This window comes from Malus sylvestris, chromosome 11, assembly GCF_916048215.2.
Source record: "Malus sylvestris chromosome 11, drMalSylv7.2, whole genome shotgun sequence".
In the NCBI taxonomy this organism is placed as follows: domain Eukaryota; kingdom Viridiplantae; phylum Streptophyta; class Magnoliopsida; order Rosales; family Rosaceae; genus Malus; species Malus sylvestris.
In genome coordinates, this window is record NC_062270.1 from 31,686,898 (window position 1) to 31,706,012 (window position 19,115).

Genomic DNA, 19,115 nt, shown 5'->3' on the forward strand with positions numbered 1-19,115 from the left:
GATAAACAAGTGTTTTTTTTTTCTTTTTTTTTCCTCGACAAAAAAAAAAAAACGAGTGCTTTTTGTACAAGAAAAAAAAAAAAAAACTTTTCAGCAATACCTGAAAAAGAACCTTAAAAATGCTTCTAGACGAATACATGAAAATACAGAGGAAAGGAAATGTCTGTTTGCCAACAAGCCCACATCTTTGATCGATAACCAGAGATTTAGTTTAATTAAACCTTCTTTCTAAATTGCGGTTAGGCGCACTTGCAGTTAAAATATCACAATGTACTGACAATCATGTCGACCATACGTTGACAACTGTAAGTTCATAGTATAAATGGTATAATTATGAACAATATCGACAATATGTTCACATTAAAAAAAAAAAAAAAAAAAGAAGTTATTAACCACAACGTAGAAAAACTCTAAACTCTAAATAGGAGGTAGAAAGCCATAATCTACACAACAAGAAACTGTCTGGTGAACCATATCTTCAATTCCATGCTTGTAAGTGAATCCCAAATCTGTTAGCTTCTTTGAAGAGATCTCGGAATAGGGTACTACATCATTTTCTTCCTCAATCACTCTGTACCTGCAAAATATGTACAGAACATTATGTATATAAAGGGAAATCTCGTACAATTTTAGGAGGTGCGTATAATTAGTAGTTAACTATTTGAGTTACAAACTCCGAGCAAATTAAAATATATATTGAGTAGGAATAAGGAGCTAAGTCCAATAATCAACTCTCATTTCATCCCTACTATTTATGACCATTCTTCATTTGGTCACTGAGAAAATGGTATTAAAGACCATTTTTCTTGAACTGCCTCTAGCAATGTACACACACTCACACACACAAACACACACACACACACACACACACACACACACACACACATAATGATCTGATGAGGATCTAAATTGAGAACATAAAGCTCACCCGACCGAGAGGGAGATTTGAACTTGGGAATTCTTTGAATATTAAGAAGAGAAGTATCACTGAAATAATATGCAGCTCGAAAAGTCTAACAGAAAAATGTACTATACCTGTTTGAATTTGAGCAAGGATACGCCTGAGCTAGATAGTTAAGCAACTTAGATATTGGACAACTTTGGGCAACGCATATGTAACGACCTTCCGCTTTGGTGTGCTCCATTAAAAAGATGTGGGCATTGCATATATCTTCAACATGAACTAAAGCAATTGATCCCATCCTTGCATTTACCGCAGATAAGATGCCATAAAGTTCAGAGTCACCTGCATAGAAAGATCTATCCACAGCTTCAATTGTGTTTATGATATCCATACTTCTTATTTTGAGGGAAATCAATAAAGCACGTTGCATTCAATGTAACATAAAATGAACGGGTGAGATTTAAAGAAATAGGTCCTATACTTTCATCGCTTTCATCTGCCCCATTAAAAACCCGATACACTTACGGGCAAGGGGTATTGTAGTCACACACCCCTATTGGAAAGGCTAACATAGTGTATTTGTATATTTCAATGACAAATCTTTCTTGTGCCATCGAGATTCTTTAAGAAAGAAAGAAGAAGAGAGATATAGCAGAAGCACCAGTTATTGGAGATAAGAGAACTTGAATGCTTGATGGAACCTTGGAAGTGAGAAAATTGCCCCCAACAGTACTTGTTATGATTGATACAAGATTAATCCCATTCTCACTTGCAAATCTGAATGCTGCTTCCTCTGTGAGAATCTTGGAAAGTGCATAAACCTGTAAATTAAAGAAAGAATGTTTTTAATGCACAATGAGACCTCGTTTGATACGTCGGACGATAGTGACTATTTCAACTAGATAGACTAATATGTGCGTCGGATTACTGAGTATTTTCTAATTGTAAAAATAAAGCAAAGAGAGATTTATATGGAGGAGAGGAAACATTTACCCATCCACTTGCTTTTGCACTTAGAACTTGATCAACTGGAGTTTGGCAAGACTCATCAACAACAGCTCTTGCATTTCCGTTGCCATCTTTGGCAGTGATAGTACTAATGGAAGAGGTGAGTACAACCCTTTTCACCGTTCTAGAATTCACACAGGATTGGAGGAGGTCTAAGGTTCCTTTGATTGCAGGCTCAATGATATTTGATTGAACATAGCTCTCTAGACATAAAAACAATTTAGATCGGAACTCGGTTTGGGTTTATTAAGAGTGTAGGGCTATGTGCTGTTCGTGTAGTGAAAATGTAGCACATATGTTATGCATTACCAATGTTTTCTGTTACAGTAACACTGAATTCCATTGATGCTGCAACGTGAAATACGCCGTCACAACCCTTCACAGCCTCGTCGAAGCTTCCTTCTTGTCGCAAATCAGCTCGGAACAATCTTAACCGATCAGTGCTTGTCCACAATGATAATAGCTGCAAACACTTGGCTGTGCGATTTTAAGTGGAAACTCATCACCCTTATTGAAACATTCATAGAAGAAAATTAGCACGATTGGAGCATCTCCAATGTGAGATGCAAAATGCCTAGGAATGTGTGTTTTACATGTTAGGAATGTCGGTACTACAAGATAGAGAATGCTCAAGGTAAAGTAAAAAATGGACACTAAGAATTTATGTGGTTCGGCAACTTATGCCTACGTCCACGAAACAAGGATCAATCTTCACTCTATGAAAAAGATGAGTACAACAAGAGTAGTCTTACCAAGCCAAAAACAAGGCTTGATGGATACAAGAAAGTATGACACACACTTTCTATCACTCTAAACTTCACTCACAATGTGTAGTGGAACACTTTCACTTTCACTCTTGGAGTGGAACTCTAGCTTTGGACTTTATCCTTTGCTACTCACACTTGGTTCTTAATTGGTTACATCACTACAACATTTCACCCATATTTATAGGTGAGGGCTTGGCATTCTACTAGTTTCTAGTTCCTTCTACAAACTAGAACTAGTTTCTAGTGTATTCTTCAAACCTTTAGCATAGATAATTCTAGACTAGCCACAAAAGTGTGGCTTCTAGATCTTTCCATTTGCAACCAAGGAAGCTAGTTCTCTCTAGCTTCTTCCATCAACTTAATAACATGCTAGAATTGTCTAGCATGCTCCAGCCACCTTACTTGCTTACTAGAATAATCTAGAACATTGATCGTGGGTTGGACCATATACCAACAATCTCCCCCTCCAGTCCATAAGGGAGGAATTCCGATCATGACTCCAAGTTACCTGGAGTCCATCCCAGCAGCCTTAATGCAGAATTCCAACTTTGATTTTGTGACTATCTTTGTCAACATGTCTGAAGAATTATTATCGGTATGAATCTTCAGTTGTAGCAACTTGTTCTCGATAACATCTCTAATCCAGTGATAACGAATATCAATGTACTTAGTGCGTGAATGATATGTAGTGTTCTTGATCAAATCCAGAGCACTCTGACTATCACAATAAACGCCATAATCACTTTGCTTCAAACCCAACTCTTGGAGAAACCGCTTTAGCCACAACAACTCCTTGCATGCTTTTGTAGCGGCTATGTATTCAGCCTCGGTTGTGGACAAAGCAACACACTTTTGCAACTTGGATTGCCAAGACACGGCTACCCCTGCAAAAGTAAACAAGTACCCAAACGTAGATTTTCTACCATCCAGGTCACCTCCCATGTCAGCATCTGTAAATCCTTCCAAGATTGGTTTGGAATCGCCAAAGCACAAGCACATCTTAGAAGTCCCCTTCAAATATCTAAGAATCCACTTAACAGCTTCCCAATGGTCTTTCCCTGGATTAGAGAGAAACCTGCTTACCACACCTACTGCATGAGCAATATCTGGCCGTGTGCACACCATTGCATACATGATACTTCTTACTACTGAAAAGTAGGGAACAACTGCCATTTTCTCATTTTCTTCATATGTTTTTGGACATGACTCTTTGCTCAACTTGATATGATTGGCTAAAGGTGAGCTTACCGATTTGGCTGCTTTCCTGTTGAACCTTTCAAGCACCCGTTCAACATACTTTTCTTGTGACAACCACAACTTCTTGGATTTTCTGTCACGAATTATCTCCATGCCCAAAATCTGCTTGGCTGGCCCTAAGTCCTTTATGTCAAATGACTTAGATAACTTTTCTTTGAGCTTTTTAATCATAGAAGCATCTTGACTGACAATCAACATGTCATCAACATAAAGCAATAAAATAATGAATTTACCTCCAGAAAATTGTTTGATATAGACACAAAAGTCAGCATGAGTTATCTTGTACCTATTACTCACCATGAATGAGTTGAACTTCTTATTCCATTGTCTCGGAGCCTGCTTAAGACCATATAAGCTTTTCTTGAGCTTGCACACCAAATTTTCTTTACCTTTGACTTCAAAGCCTTTGGGTTGTTCCATGTATATCTCATCTTCTAAATTGCCGTGGAGAAATGCAGTTTTAACGTCTAACTGCTCGAGCTTAAGATCCATGCTTGCTACCATACCAGGGATAACTCGAATGGAAGTCATCTTCACCACCGGTGAGAAAATCTCATCAAAGTAAACTCCTTTCTTTTGACCAAAACCTTTGACAACCAAATGAGCCTTGTACATTGTCATGTTGTCGTCCCTTTTCAATTTGAACACCCATTTGTTTTTCAATGCTTTTCTGCCATTTGGAAGCTCTACTAGCTCATAAGTATCATTCTTTAATAAGGAATCCATCTCTGACTCCATTGCCTTCATCCATTTATCACTGTCGTTATGAGTTCTAGCCTCCTCATAAGTTTCGGGTTCTCCATAATTAGTCAACATGATATACTCTGATGAAGAATACTTAGTATATGGTATTCGACTTCTGTTGGATCTTCTGACCTGGTCTTCATTCTCTTGCAGGGCTAGAGGCTCCCCTTGATTGGGTTTTCCTTGAATCTGCTATTCTTGACTAGGCTCCCCCTGATCAGCAATCTCATGGTCTGGCTCATCTTGATCAGGCTCCCCCTGATCAGCATTATATGGTTCTGCATGCACTTCATTTGTAGCTGCTTCAGGGATGTCATCGTGACTTTTTTCATCTGAAGCTAATGGATCAATTTCTCTGACTACGCCATCTGGTTGTGCCTCTTCATCCGAATCCCCAATTGTTTGATCTTCATAAAAGACCACGTCTTTACTTCGGATAAACTTCTTCTGGTATGGGTCCCATAATCTGTAACCAAAATCTTCACCGCCATAACCAAGAAAGATGCACGGTGTAACTTTGTAGTCTAACTTCGATCTCTACTCTTTGGGCACATGCACAAAAGATTTACAACCAAACACCTTCAGATAAAAGTAAGACACATCATTAATAGTCCATACTCTATCTGGAACATCAAGACCTAATGGTACTGATGGAGATCGGTTGATCAAATAGCAGGTTGTCCTTACAGCTTCACCCCATAACTGCTTAGATAATTTTGCAGTCCTTAGCATACACCTTTTCCATGATGGTTCAGTTCATTCTTTCAGCAACACCGTTATGTTGTGGAGTTCCAGGAACTGTCTTCTCATGACGTATGCCATGTTTCACACAATACTCTCTAAACTGGTGAGATGTGTACTCGCCGCCGTTGTCGCTACGAAGGCACTTGAGAGGTTTCCAAATTTCCCTCTCCACCATGGCATGAAACTCCTGGAATGTCTGAAACACCTGGTCTTTGGATTTCAACAAATACACCCAGACCTTTTGTGAAGCATCATCAATATACGTAACAAAATATTTATTTCTTCCAAGTGGCTCGACTTCCATGGGACCACACACATCTGAATAAACAAGATCTAACAAATTTGCTTTCTTTGTAGATGGAACAGAAAAACTAATTCTTCTTTGTTTTCCGAATAAACAATGCTCACAAGAGTTTAACGACGTACCTTTGGCAAAGGGAATGTGAGACTTCTTTGCCAAAACTTGTAGGCTTTTCTCACTCATGTGGCCTAGCCTCTTATGCCACAAGTCTAGAGATAAGTCATCCACAACATTCAACTCATCTTTCAAAACCTTGGCATTTGACCGGTACAACGTACAACAAAGTCGTGCTCTTGCTACCACCATTAAGCCTTTAGTAAGCTTCAATTTTCCTTCGCCAATATGGTAATAATAACCTTGTTGATCAAGGGTACCAATGGATATCAGATTGAGACGTATATTAGGAATATGTCTCACATCTTTCAACATCAACTGGCAACCAAGATTAGTTCTTAGGCAAATATCATAAATTCCAAGAATTTTGGAATAGCTTTTATTCCCCATCTTCACTATGCCAAAGTCACCTTCTTTGTATGTACTAAAGAACTCCCGTTTGCACGTAGCATGGAAGGAAGCTCCATTGTCACAGATCCATTCAATGTCTCCGTCAGAGTTGCCCATATGCAGACATTCACCAACAGACAATATTTCTGGTACATCACCACATATGACAGCAGTGGTATTGCCAGTATGATCTTTCTTCTGATTGTTTCCTTCCCTTTACTCTCTCTTCCAAACTCGACAGTTTTTCTTCATATGGCATTCTTTGCCACAATGGTGGCATGTACCCCTGAACCTTGACTTGGATCGGCTATGACTCTTGCCATAACCTTTAGGCCCTCTGCTCTTGCTTCTTCCACGGTTTTCTGTGACAAATACTTGGCTACTATCTATGCTAGAAGTCTTTCTCCTTGTTTCTACATTGAGCATGCTATTTTTAACATTATCAAGAATAAGAACACCATTAGAAGCAGAGTTACTTACACTCACCACAAAGGTCTCCCAACTGTTTGGCGAGGATCCAAGTAGCAATAGTGCTTGCAGCTCGTCCTCAATCGTCATTTTCATAGTAGCCAATTGGTTGATGATATTTTGGAAATTGTTCAAGTGTTTTGCTACACTTAAACCATCCTTGTACTTCACATTGATGAGCTCTTTGATCAAGAAGGCTTTTTGGGCTTCTTCTCGAACAAGGACTCAAGTTTCGTCCAAAACTCGCGAGCATTGGTTTCTTTAGACACATGGTGAAAAACACTATCGTCCACCCATTGTCTAATTGTGCCAATAGCCTTGCGATTCATTCTACACTCCTCAGAAGTGTTTCCTAATATAGAAAGTTTAGAGTGTAGAATGAGATTTTTGGAGTACTAATAACAATTCCCTATATATATATATGGGAGATTATATTCACACGCCCCAAATTACTTCCACACCCTTTTAATTTTTTAATATTTTTCTATCAAGTGCTAATGGTGTGTAGAAAATATTAAAAATTTTAAAAGGTGTGGGAGAAGTAATTTGGGGTGTGTGAATATAATCTCTCTCTATATATATATTTCACATTTTTGGTGTTGGGTTCCAATAAAAACAAAAATTAAATAAGATCTTATATTTATATCTCTACTTATTCGAGCAGAATTTCATTTACGTATGATGAAAATATAAAATGGGATGTAAATATAGTTTTTACATCTCAAATATACATCTTCCAATTGCAAACAATCTTATGAATTAAGGATATCTCAACCATAAACTAGACTTGTAAGTTGAGCCGGGCTGACATAAACTTACATTCGTGGTCTACCAATCAAAATGTCATGCTTATACACATATATCTTGAGATAATTTAAAATGCATGTAATTATGTTTAACCAAATGACTTCTAGGCAGGTATATTCATAAACTTTCTACCTAAAACGATCTTTGACTAAAAGAATACCACTATTAGAACCTGATGCTAACTCAAATAAGATCCTTCTAGGCTTCTAGCTACTATATGCAAGTATTGATGATCTCACCAAAAAATTTGTGCAAATTTCAGAAAGCTAATTCTCAACTTAGAAAATGAAACGAATTAACTATCAATATCATCATTTCTTCTCTCTCAACAAGATCTTGTATTAGTGGCGGGCCCACAATAACCTATTTCATCTTTTTTTCTCTCCCAAAACAGAGTTCTTTCACCGGTTTTCATCTCTCTATCTCTTATCTCCCTTTCTAGTTAAAAGATCAACCATAAAAACCACAAACAAAATCTGAACAAAAAGAAAGCTACAATTTTTTTCTACTTGGATGAAAATAAAAGCGTGAAAAATATAACCAAAAACAGAATAACAAGAGAGAGATAATTGATTAAAGAGGTGTACAGACCAGGATCACGGACTGTTGCATGAACCATATGGCCTTTCTCCAGGAGGGTCTTCACCAGCCAAGACCCTATAAAACCAGTAGCTCCGGTAACACAGTATGTTGCCATGGCTCCCTTTCTTTTGCTCTCCACCGCAGGCTGCTATATATACACACACACACACGCACATATACATTGAATTAATCTTAGTATTGGATGTTGTAATCATGTGGCTAATATAATATCATATCCCTAAATTAGTATAATAATCATGTAGCTAAAATAATATAATATTGGATGTTGTAAACGTGTAATCATGTAGCTAATATAATCGACAAAGCCTGTGAGGATAGTAATTAATAAATAATTTTTAAATTTTTTGGGAGGCAAATATTTCCACGCCTGGTCTATATCATATTTATGGAAATTACACCAATTACAAATGTACTACTGTCAAGACCAGAAATGGCGAGGAGACTATTTTAAAGTGAATTTTTTTAGAGATTTTTTGTTACTTTCCAATGTAACGTCAATTTTTATGCTAATATTATAAAATATTATTAAAATTTTGAGATAACAGAGAGTTCATAAAGAATCTTATTTTTAAGAAAGTTTCATTAGCAACTCTCTTGTGGAGATATAAGAATAATGAGAGTGTGTTGTCAATGCATGCATGGTTGCCAAATGTTAAATCATCCATGTGATGTGAATGGTACACGCTTCCAGATTCATACAATTGTGATAACATATAATCAAAATGGAAAAGAAAAGTATTTTACGTTATCCATATTTAATTTTGTCCAACATATGATGCAGACTTGCGTGTGATCATTGATCAACAAGAAGTCCGAACTTGGGACTTGTCTTTTTTTGTGTATTTTTAGCGAATAATTTGTGGTGCGCGTCGTTTATCATCGAGTCTTGTGCTTGGAAGATGAGAGAAAGGAATGTGAATGACTATTAATTCTATTTTTTTTTAGTTTTGAGGGATCGTCTTGATTAATATTCATCGGGAGATGAAAGAAATGGATGAGAAAGACTATTAATTGTATTTTTTAAATTTCGAGGGAACATCTTGATTAATATTTTCGAATTTTGTGCGAACGTCTAGAGCCGTTGTGATTTGCACATGCAAAGAGGTTACGGGATCATGGCCAAAGAAATGGTTTTGTTTAGTCAATGAATTGCAATATTACAAACAATTTATTTAATTGTTATAGTTGATTGATTAAACGATTTTCATTTTAATAAAAATTTTGCTTAGATGATTTTTATTGAGTGAGCTATAATAACACATGAACAATATAACATACAATTTTTATGAATAGTACTTTGAAATGACCACATGGACGTTCTTTTCTTTTTAGATGATTGGAACTCAGTGAGAGGCTAGGTTATCATGCATGTAGTTCAAAAACAAAATAAGACTGAGGAATATAATATTGGAAAGGGATCCAATTCGGAACCCTTTCCACCTAATCCACTAAGTCTGTGATTCAGACCGTTGAAATTTGATCCAAAGCCTATAAATAGGAGGTTCTTTTAAAAGTTATAATAATTATAATCGTTGGATTAAATTTTAACGACCCGAATTCCGAACTTAATGGATTAGGTGGATCCCTTTACTATAATATCAACCTCCGTCTTGGGAAATAAAAAGTTAAAATGAAGATAGTCAATCAATACTTAAAAATAAAAGTGAAGATAATTATCCAAAAGCAAATCAGAAAAATGATCCTTCTAAGCAAATTTCTTTGATGGGGTATATTCAAGATGTCTCGTGAAGAAAATATTGTTTGCTTAAGATCTCTACGAGCTGATTGTACCAATGTTCAAGTTTGGTTTATTATCGAACCGAACATAGGCAAGTCGAGCTTCTACGAGTTGTACTCTATGCAAGTTCAACTTGTTTCGTGCTAATTTACAAATTTCCGTTATAACTTTCTCATTTCTTAACATCTTTAAGTGCTTCAAAATCTCAAAATGAATTATTTTGTGTATGAAGATAGTAAAATTGGTTCGTCATATGAACACGAAATCACAATATGCAAAGTTCGTGCTTTCATACATTTTAGGTTTTCAACAATTTCTTCAATTTGATTCAATCTTAAGACAAACAAGTTTAAGAGAATTTCCATGCACTTACTCGGAATGTTATGAAGTGATAAGGGAAGATAACTCACAAAATTGAAGGTACGTTTGAAGGAAGAAATAAAGGTCAAATTCCAATTTTTTTTTTCCAAATTGAAGGAATTGGATGGATTAGTTATGAACAAAACTTCTCTTCCAAACGTAATCCATCGTCTACCTTCAGCTACACTAAATTTGGAAGTTACGTTCTTTCGACAACATCGAATCCGGTGGGTTAGCCAATTCTACAATCCTAAGCACCAAACGCATAGTGTTGAAGAAAAATCCCATGCTCAGTAAAATGCAAACTAAATAAAAGATAACTAGCATGTTTTGGAGGACGACCAACATTCTAATTTCTCATTCAACCAACGCAAATAAACAAAATTATATAACTCAGTTGTAAGTGCAATACTGGAGAGCACAAGAAGTTATTGAATTAATACAAACTTACAAAATGATATTAATACATCTGGAGTTTCTAAGCTACAGCCGCGTTCAGGTAAGAATTTGATCCTTATGCAGCAGTGACGGCTTCTTCAGTTTTCTTTTTTTCTTCCTTCAATTTCTTCCAGTTCTCTGCATTGTCTATTATTTCACCAGTTTTGATGAGGTAGCGAACTCGTTGTCCATTTTCCAGGATTTTATGACCCACCCGACTTGCTACATTCTTTTCTTTCGAGAAAAGCATCACATTCGAGCTGTGTATGGCTCCTTCTACCTGGAATATGAAGTTTAAAATGTTTATTTGTAATCAAATGAAACTAGCAAGCAAGGAAACAAAAGAACTAATAAGTTGATGATTACAAATTTTACGAAAGAAAAAGAACCTTAAGTATCTGTCCTGGTTCACCCTCTTCCCTGCTCTTCATATGCTTTGTCTTCAAGTTTATCTCCTTGACTATCACGGTGCTGTTGTGCTTAAAGATCTTTGTCACCTCTCCAGTTTTACCCTTGTCATGTCCAGATATGACTTTCACTGTGTCCCCAACCTTAACATGCATTTTGTGTAAAACTGGAAGGCTGTTTGGCTTGCATTCCTTCCGCTCCCATCTTTTGAGCTGCCAGAGGACGAAAAAAGCAATATTTCAGGAGGTGAACGGCCCTAATGTGCTACATCATATCCCATTTAGCAAAATGGTGTTTTAAAAAGAAAAAGATACTAAATTATGTAAACCAGACATTGAAATAACGTTTTCTTGGTTTAGCCAGGAAATCAAGATAAAAGACTCTCCACCCCAATCGTGAATAAGTTGCAATCAAATGCCTTCTTTGTGACTATTGTAAGTCCCACTTAGTGGTGCATGTCCGCGGATATTATGAGTCAAATTACATGCTCAAAGATTGCTTTCATATTATTCAGTTTCAAACAAGCAGAAGCATCACTTTCTAGAAGCTAGTAAGTTAGCAATTCCACCATACATGCATCAGATTTTGATTGTATACAACAACAACAACAAAGCCTTTTCCCACTAAGTGGAGTCGGCTATATGAATCCTAGAACGCCATTGCGCTCGGTTTTGTGTCATATCCTCCGTTAGATCCAAGTACTCTAAGCCTTTTCTTAGAGTCTCTTCCAAAGTTTTCCTAGGTCTTCCTCTACCCCTTCGGCCCTGAACCTCCGTCCCGTAGTCACATCTTCGAACCGGAGCGTCAGTCGGCCTTCTTTGCACATGTCCAAATCACCGGAACCGATTTTCTCTCATCTTTCCTTCAATTTCGGCTACTCCTTTACCTCGGATATCCTCATTCTCAATCTTATCCTTTCTCGTGTGCCCACACATCCCACGAAGCATCCTCATCTCCGCTACACCCATTTTGTGTACGTGTTGATGTTTCACCGCCCAAACATTCTGTGCCATACAACATCGCTGGCCTTATTGCCGTCCTATAAAATTTTCCCTTGAGCTTCAGTGGCCTACGACGGTCACACAACACGCCGGATGCACTCTTACACTTCATCCATCCAGCTCGTATTCTATGGTTGAGATCTCCATCTAATTCTCCGTTCTCTTGCAAGATAGATCCTAGGTAGCGAAAACGGTCGCTTTTTGTGATCTTCGCTAGATTGCTCCGGTCATTAGTGTGGATAAGTATATAAATGGATAGAGATAGGAAAGCAAACACAGGATGTACGTGGTTCACCCAGATTGACTACGTCCACGGAATAGAAGAGTTCTCATTAATTGTGAAGGGTTTACACAAGTACATAGGTTCAAGCTCTCCTTTAGTGAGTACAAGTGAATGATTTAGTACAAATGACATTAGAGTACAAATGACATTAGGAAATATTGTGGGAGAATGATCTCGTAATCCCGAAACTTCTAAGTATCGGAGTGTGGTATCATCTTGACTTGCCTTATCTGTCTCATAGGTAGATGTGGCAGCTTCTCTGGAAGTACTCTTCCTCCATCCAGGGGTGGTATCTTTAACTGGTGGAGATGCACAAGGTAATGTATCAATTTCACTTGAAGCTTACTTGTAGTTTCAGGCTTGGTCAAGCGCGATACAAACCATGTAGTAGGAGTCCCCCAAGTCGCCGAGCTAGGGGATCTGCTGAAAGAGGTGACAGACAAGGTAAGCAATCAGAGCTCCGGCTGATTGTTCACCTTCTCCCCATCTTGCAGCAGCATGAAGGATAAAGAGAAGAAAAATGAGAAGAGATGATATGGGATACTTTTGCTTTTGAAGAAGTAACTTTCCACAGGCTTATTCTTGAACTGAGTTGGAGGGTTTTCTGGTTTCCTCCAGAGTATAAGGCCGACTGAAGAATTTGAGGGTCAAAACAAGTCCATCAAATCTAGAGTACGTTCGACCCTGCTGATATGGGATACTTTTGCTTTTGACAGAGTAATGGATGTATCGGCACGTGTGCTGTTACGCTTGTCTCCACATGCTTCCTTGTATCCTTCGCACTTGCCCTATCTGTTCCTCAAGCAGATGCGGTATCTTCCCTGGAAACATAAGATGTTGAAGATGAGTACTCGAGAGCAATGCCAGGTAAGTAATCAGGTAAGGGGTTCCAGGCAGTCAGTTCCTGGCTGGGAGCTTGATTTCAAGTGCTGACTGATTGCTCTCTTTCTCCTTGTCTTGCAGGTAAAAACAAGGCCAAAGGAAAAGACAGGGAAAAAGCATGATATGGGATACTCTTGCTTTTAACCCTGATGATATGAGATATTCTTGCTCTAGTATAGCTTGTTTGCAGAGGTATTATCGGGGGGAAAGAAAGCTGAATATTTCGAAAGGCTTCGTTGGGAGTGCCCTCTCAGATATGAGGAAGGGTTGAGCATTTTTGCAGGTCTGCCTGTCCGTTGGGGATGGAGGTCGACATATATAGGAGTCTCCCTAACAACAAGTAGTAATGCTATTCCTTTACCCTGCTTGGTCATAGCACGGTAGTGGGAGCTGCCAGCTTCACATGTTTTAACTCTGTCAGAGCACTTTGAAAAAGTGGTATGTGGTATCTGGCTCTCGAGATTCGGAGAACGATGCTTCTTCGATTTTTGAGAAAGCAATCATGCTGGGGGTCTGGCTCTCGAGATTCGGGGAGCAGTGTCTCTTCGATTTTTGAGAAAGTAATCATGTTGGGAGTCTGGCTCTTGAGATTCGGAGGGCGGTGCCTCTTCGATTTTGGAATAAGCAATCTTGTTGGGAGTGTTTTCTCGGGTATGAGTAAAGGTTGGGCATGTTTGCTAGTCTACCTTGCCACGAAGCACGGAGGTTGACACACAGGGACTTTCCAATTATCCAGCAGTGGTACTGTTCCTTTACCCTTGTGGGTAATAATATGGTAGCTAGACCTTCAAAATTTATGTGTCTAAACTTTGTTAGTGCTGTTTCTTTGCTATTCTTTTACCTTTCTTGGTCAGAGCGATGTAGTGGGAGCTGCAAGCTTCACGTGCTCAACTTTGGCAGAGACTTTGGCAAAGTTATCTGTGGTACCCATGAGCTATTGTTGCGTGTGGGAAGTGGGTGATTGAACAGTAAGATTCATGTGCTTTCTACTTCACCAGAAGTCTTCGACAGAATGCCCATAATTTCCGCAAAGCTGAGTGTGCGTGTGACAGGTGCTGACAAGGCTAGAAAAGTAGGTGCCTCTTCGATTTCTGAGATCGGCCCTCGTGGTCTCTGAGCAGCCCAGCTTTTGAGAAAGCGAGCGCCTCTTCGATTGATTCGGAGAACGATGCCTCTTCGATTTTTGAGAAAGCAATCATGCTGGGGGTCTGGCTCTCGAGATTCGGGGAGCAGTGTCTCTTCGATTTTTGAGAAAGTAATCATGTTGGGAGTCTGGCTCTCGAGATTCGGAGGGCGGTGCCTCTTCGATTTTGGAGCAAGCAATCTTGTTGGGAGTGTTTTCTCGCATGTGAGTAAAGGTTGGGCATGTTTGCTAGTCTACCTTGCCACGAAGCACAGAGGTTGACACACAGGGACTTTCCAAATATCCAGCAATGGTACTGTTCCTTTACCCTCTCTTTGATTTTTGAGAAAGTAGTCATGTTGGGAGTCTGGCTCTCGAGATTCGGAGGACGGTGCCTCTTCGATTTTGGAGCAAGCAATCTTATTAGGAGTGTTTTCTCGAATGTGAGTAAAGGTTGGGCATGTTTGCTAGTCTACCTTGCCACGAGGCACAGAGGTTGACACACAGAGACTTTCCAATTATCCAGCAGTGGTACTGTTCCTTTACCCTTGTGGGTAATAATATGGTAGCTAGACCTTCAAAATTTATGGGTCTAAACTTTGTTAGTGCTGTTTCTTTACTATTCTTTTACCCTTCTTGGTCAGAGCGATGTAGTGGGAGCTGCAAGCTTCACGTGCTCAACTTTGGCAGAGAACTTTGGCAAAGTTATCTGTGGTACCCATGAGCTATTGTTGCGTGTGGAAAGTGGGTGATTGGACAGTAAGATTCATGTGTTTTCTACTTCCCCAGAAGTCTTCGACAGAATACCCATAATTTCCGCAAAGCTGAGTGTGCGTGTGACAGGTGCTGACAAGGCTGGAAAAGTAGGTGCCTCTTCAATTTCTGAGATCGGCCCTCGTGGTCTCTGAGGAGCCCAGCTTTTGAGAAAGCGAGCGCCTCTTCGATTTCTGAGATCGGCTTTCGTGATCTTTGAGCAGCCCAACTTTTGAGAAAGCAAACACCTCTTCGATTTATGAGATCAACCCTCTTGGTCTCTAAGCAGCCCAGCTTTTGAGAAAGCAAACGCCTCTTCGATTTTTGAGCAGGCGCCTCTTCGATGTTTGAGGCTCCGTCGAGTGCAGCTTTTTATAGGGGCTGGCATTAAGTTCCAAAGCACACTTGAATCTCCACCAGTAAAAGCTCCATTCTTGCACTTCTAAGATCTTGATTTGTCCGACCTCTTCTCTCTTCACCACCTTTGAAAATGTCTGGCCCCTCCGACCGTCGTTTTGACTTGAACCTTGTTGAAGAGGCAGCCCCGCCTTCTCCAGACAACATATGGCGCCCATCATTCGTCTCCCCTACTGGTCCTCTTACCGTTGGGGATTCCGTGATGAAGAATGATATGACCGCCGCAGTGGTGGCCAGGAACCTTCTCACTCCCAAAGATAACAGACTACTTTCCAAACGGTCTGATGAGTTAGCTGTTAAGGATTCGCTGGCTCTCAGTGTTCAGTGTGCAGGTTCTGTGTCTAATATGGCCCAACGCCTATTTGCTCGAACCCGCAAAGTTGAATCATTGGCGGCCGAAGTGATGAGTCTCAAACAGGAGATTAGAGGGCTCAAGCATGAGAATAAACAGTTGCACCGGCTCGCACATGACTATGCTACAAACATGAAGAGGAAGCTTGACCAGATGAAGGAAACTGATGGTCAGGTTTTACTTGATCATCAGATATTTGTGGGTTTGTTCCAAAGGCATTTATTGCCTTCGTCTTCTGGGGCTGTACCGCGTAATGAAGCTCCAAATGATCAACCTCTGATGCCTCCTCCTTCTAGGGTTCTGTCCAGTACTGAGGCTCCAAATGATCCCCCTCCGATGCCTTCTCTTTCTGGGGCTCTACCGACTGCTGAGACTTCTCCTAAGCAACCTTTGTGAAGGCTCCATCTTGTTTGTTTATTTTGACTCATGTATATGTACATATTTGTAGCTTATCGGGAATATCAATAAATAAGCTTTCCTTCATTTCAACGTATTGTGTTAAATACACCAAAGCCTTCTTCGCTAAGTTCTTTGAATTTTCTTTTGTTGAAGCTTGTATGTTGAAGCTTTCTGAGTGGAGCATGTAGGTTGGGGTAGTGTTCCCTTAATTTTCCGAGTGAGGAAAACTTCTCGGTTGGAGACTTGGAAAATCCAAGTCACTGAGTGGGATCGGCTATATGAATCTTAGAACGCCATTGTGCTCGGTCTTGTGTCATGTCCTTCGTTAGATCCAAGTACTCTAAGTCTTTTCTTAGAGTCTCTTCTAAAGTTTTCCTAGGTCTTCCTCTACCCCTTCGGCCCTGAACCTCTGTCCCATAGTCGCATCTTCTAATCGGAGCGTCAGTAGGCCTTCTTTGCACATGTCCAAACCACCGTAACCGATTTTCTCTCATCTTTCCTTCAATTTCGGCTACTCCTACTTTACCCCGGATATCCTCATTCCTAATCTTATCCTTTCTCGTGTGCCCACACATCCAACGAAGCATCCTCATCTCCGCTACACCCATTTTGTGTACGTGTTGATGCTTCACCGCCCAACATTCTGTGCCATACAGCATTGCCGGCCTTATTGCCGTCCTATAAAATTTTCCCTTGAGCTTCAGTGGCATACGGCGGTCACACAACACGCCAGATGCACTCTTCCACTTCATCCATCCAGCTTGTATTCTATGGTTGAGATCTCCATCTAATTCTCCGTTCTTTTGCAAGATAGATCCTAGGTAACGAAAACGGTCGCTCTTTGGTATTTCTTGATCTCCGATCCTCACCCCTAACTCGTTTTGGCCTCCATTTGCACTGAACTTGCACTCCATATATTCTGTCTTTGATCGGCTTAGGCGAAAACCTTTAGATTCCAACACTTCTCTCCAAAGGTTAAGCTTTGCATTTACCCCTTCCTGAGTTTCATCTATCAACACTATATCGTCTGCGAAAAGCATACACCAGGGAAGATCATCTTGAATATGTCCTGTTAACTCATCCATTACCAACGCAAAAAGGTAAGGACTTAAGGATGAGCCTTGATGTAATCCTACAGTTATGGGAAAGCTTTCGGTTTGTCCTTCATGAGTTCTTACGGCAGTCTTTGCTCCTTCATACAGAAAAAACTTATTGACAAAAATAAAGAAAAGATAGATAGGACTCATGATACTGACCTTCACTACAATGAGACAAGGCTTTGCTGTTAATTTGGGCTGCACATGAAACAAGCAGATAAATTGTTACGAAATGATTCTCCTTTTTCCTCCCAGTGATCAGAGTAATTCAAACTCAAAGCTACAATGTGAATGGTATAAAAACCATTCCCATTACCTTGATGGTATAAAATTTTGTTTCTTTGAGATGACAAGAAAGAACAAAACATAAGAGAAAACCCATGCATAAATATGGCCTTGAAAAACATATCAGATTCTTTTTAAGAAACTTACTAGTAAAATTCAACATGACACGTTTGGTGAATCCCATCTCCTGAAGGCGTTAACTCAAAAAATATGAAAAGAAATGAAATAATTCTAATAGAATGAACCGATATGTGTGTCACGATCAGTATGTAGGATACAGAAAGTCTGTTCATGACTATGTAAACTGAAAGCTCACTCCAGCTAAACATTATGTCAACGAAGTATAAAGCATAAACATTGTCATCCACTAATATAGGGCCACTTATAAACCCGGAAAACCAAATCTTTGATTAGGGAATTACCACATTGTCATCTAAGGTAATGGGAATAGAAATAAGAAATTGTAGTAGAAGCTTCATTAAGAAACAAAGTACTAAGGACCCCTATTACTAAATCTTATACACAACATTGTCATTCTTATATAGTTTGAATATCATATAGTAAGTGCAGCAAAAATTTCGCTGAGAAACAAAAGAATGCTATGGAGACCACGTTTTGTAGACCACATCTAAACAATCTCTCTAATAAAGATGAGACCTACTTGGACTGTGGACCCTACTGTGGTCTACAAAATGTGGTTTCCCTAGCATCACTCTTACCGGAAACCTTCGTTAACCACTAAACCCTCTCAGTCAATTCCTGCATCTGGTTTTATTCACTTTCAACGAAATAATTCAACTTTACAATACCCACTTGGAGAATTTTGAAAGAGAATCCAACACTGTCAGAACCGTAACCAGAGATGCAGTTTCTTCAAAATTGTACATAAACACATTAAAAATTATCCATTTCCTTTTCATTTCTCATATTCTTAGAAACCCAACTTTTACATATTAACAAAGGAATTCAATTTCACAAAGAAAAGTTAAATCACATCAATCTGCAGAAACCACTGGAACAAAGAGAGAGTGTTCATTTTAGGCAAGACCCACTTCAGTGCTACAAGCAAAGAACTGAAATGCAGCAAAATACTAATACATGTGTAAATATATATGTACATGTATATATCATTATATTTGACATAAGAATTGGAGGAGAAAAGGAAAGCGTACCGGGACAGAGTACAGGGTTGGGGGAAATAGGCGTTGGCCGAGGAAGGAGTTAGAGGAGAGAGAAAGAGAGGTCATGGAGCTCTGAAGTGCAGCCATGGCTGCCATTTTCTCGTTGCTTGGCTCTGAATGTGACAGAAATGGATAATACACAGAAGCAGTAGCTTATGAGAGAGAGAGAGAGAGAGAGAGAGAGAGAGTAGCAGGTCTTTGTACTTAAAGATGGGCTTCGAGATGGGCTGACATTAGCATAAGCTAAAGCCCAGCCCAAATCGTATGATGGGAGCTGTTTGGTTACGACTC

The 19,115-nt window shown here is 39.3% G+C and overlaps 2 protein-coding genes across 3 annotated transcripts; both read right to left on the reverse strand.

The window, feature by feature from the left end:
- Window positions 1–296: 296 nt before the first annotated feature.
- Window positions 297–8,324, reverse strand: LOC126588808 (putative anthocyanidin reductase). The gene is made up of 6 exons (XM_050253934.1): window positions 8,096–8,324; window positions 2,222–2,389; window positions 1,898–2,115; window positions 1,566–1,725; window positions 1,036–1,246; window positions 297–577 (listed from the first exon to the last, which is right to left on the reverse strand). The coding sequence occupies exons 1-6, from the start codon at window positions 8,199–8,201 to the stop codon at window positions 418–420; spliced, it is 1,023 nt and encodes a 340-aa protein (XP_050109891.1). The 5' UTR covers window positions 8,202–8,324; the 3' UTR covers window positions 297–417.
- A 2,209-nt stretch (window positions 8,325–10,533) lies between these two features.
- LOC126588815 (50S ribosomal protein L24, chloroplastic-like) lies at window positions 10,534–19,006 on the reverse strand. 2 transcript variants are annotated; one of them, XM_050253944.1, is made up of 4 exons: window positions 18,816–19,004; window positions 17,518–17,556; window positions 11,033–11,263; window positions 10,534–10,923 (listed from the first exon to the last, which is right to left on the reverse strand). In XM_050253944.1, exons 1-4 carry the CDS (start codon window positions 18,918–18,920, stop codon window positions 10,720–10,722), a joined length of 579 nt encoding a protein of 192 aa, XP_050109901.1. In that variant the 5' UTR covers window positions 18,921–19,004; the 3' UTR covers window positions 10,534–10,719. The 2 variants fall into 2 exon arrangements, with proteins under 2 accessions (XP_050109901.1, XP_050109902.1); XM_050253945.1 differs by lacking the exon at window positions 17,518–17,556 and having other exon boundaries at window positions 18,816–19,006.
- Window positions 19,007–19,115: the final 109 nt, after the last annotated feature.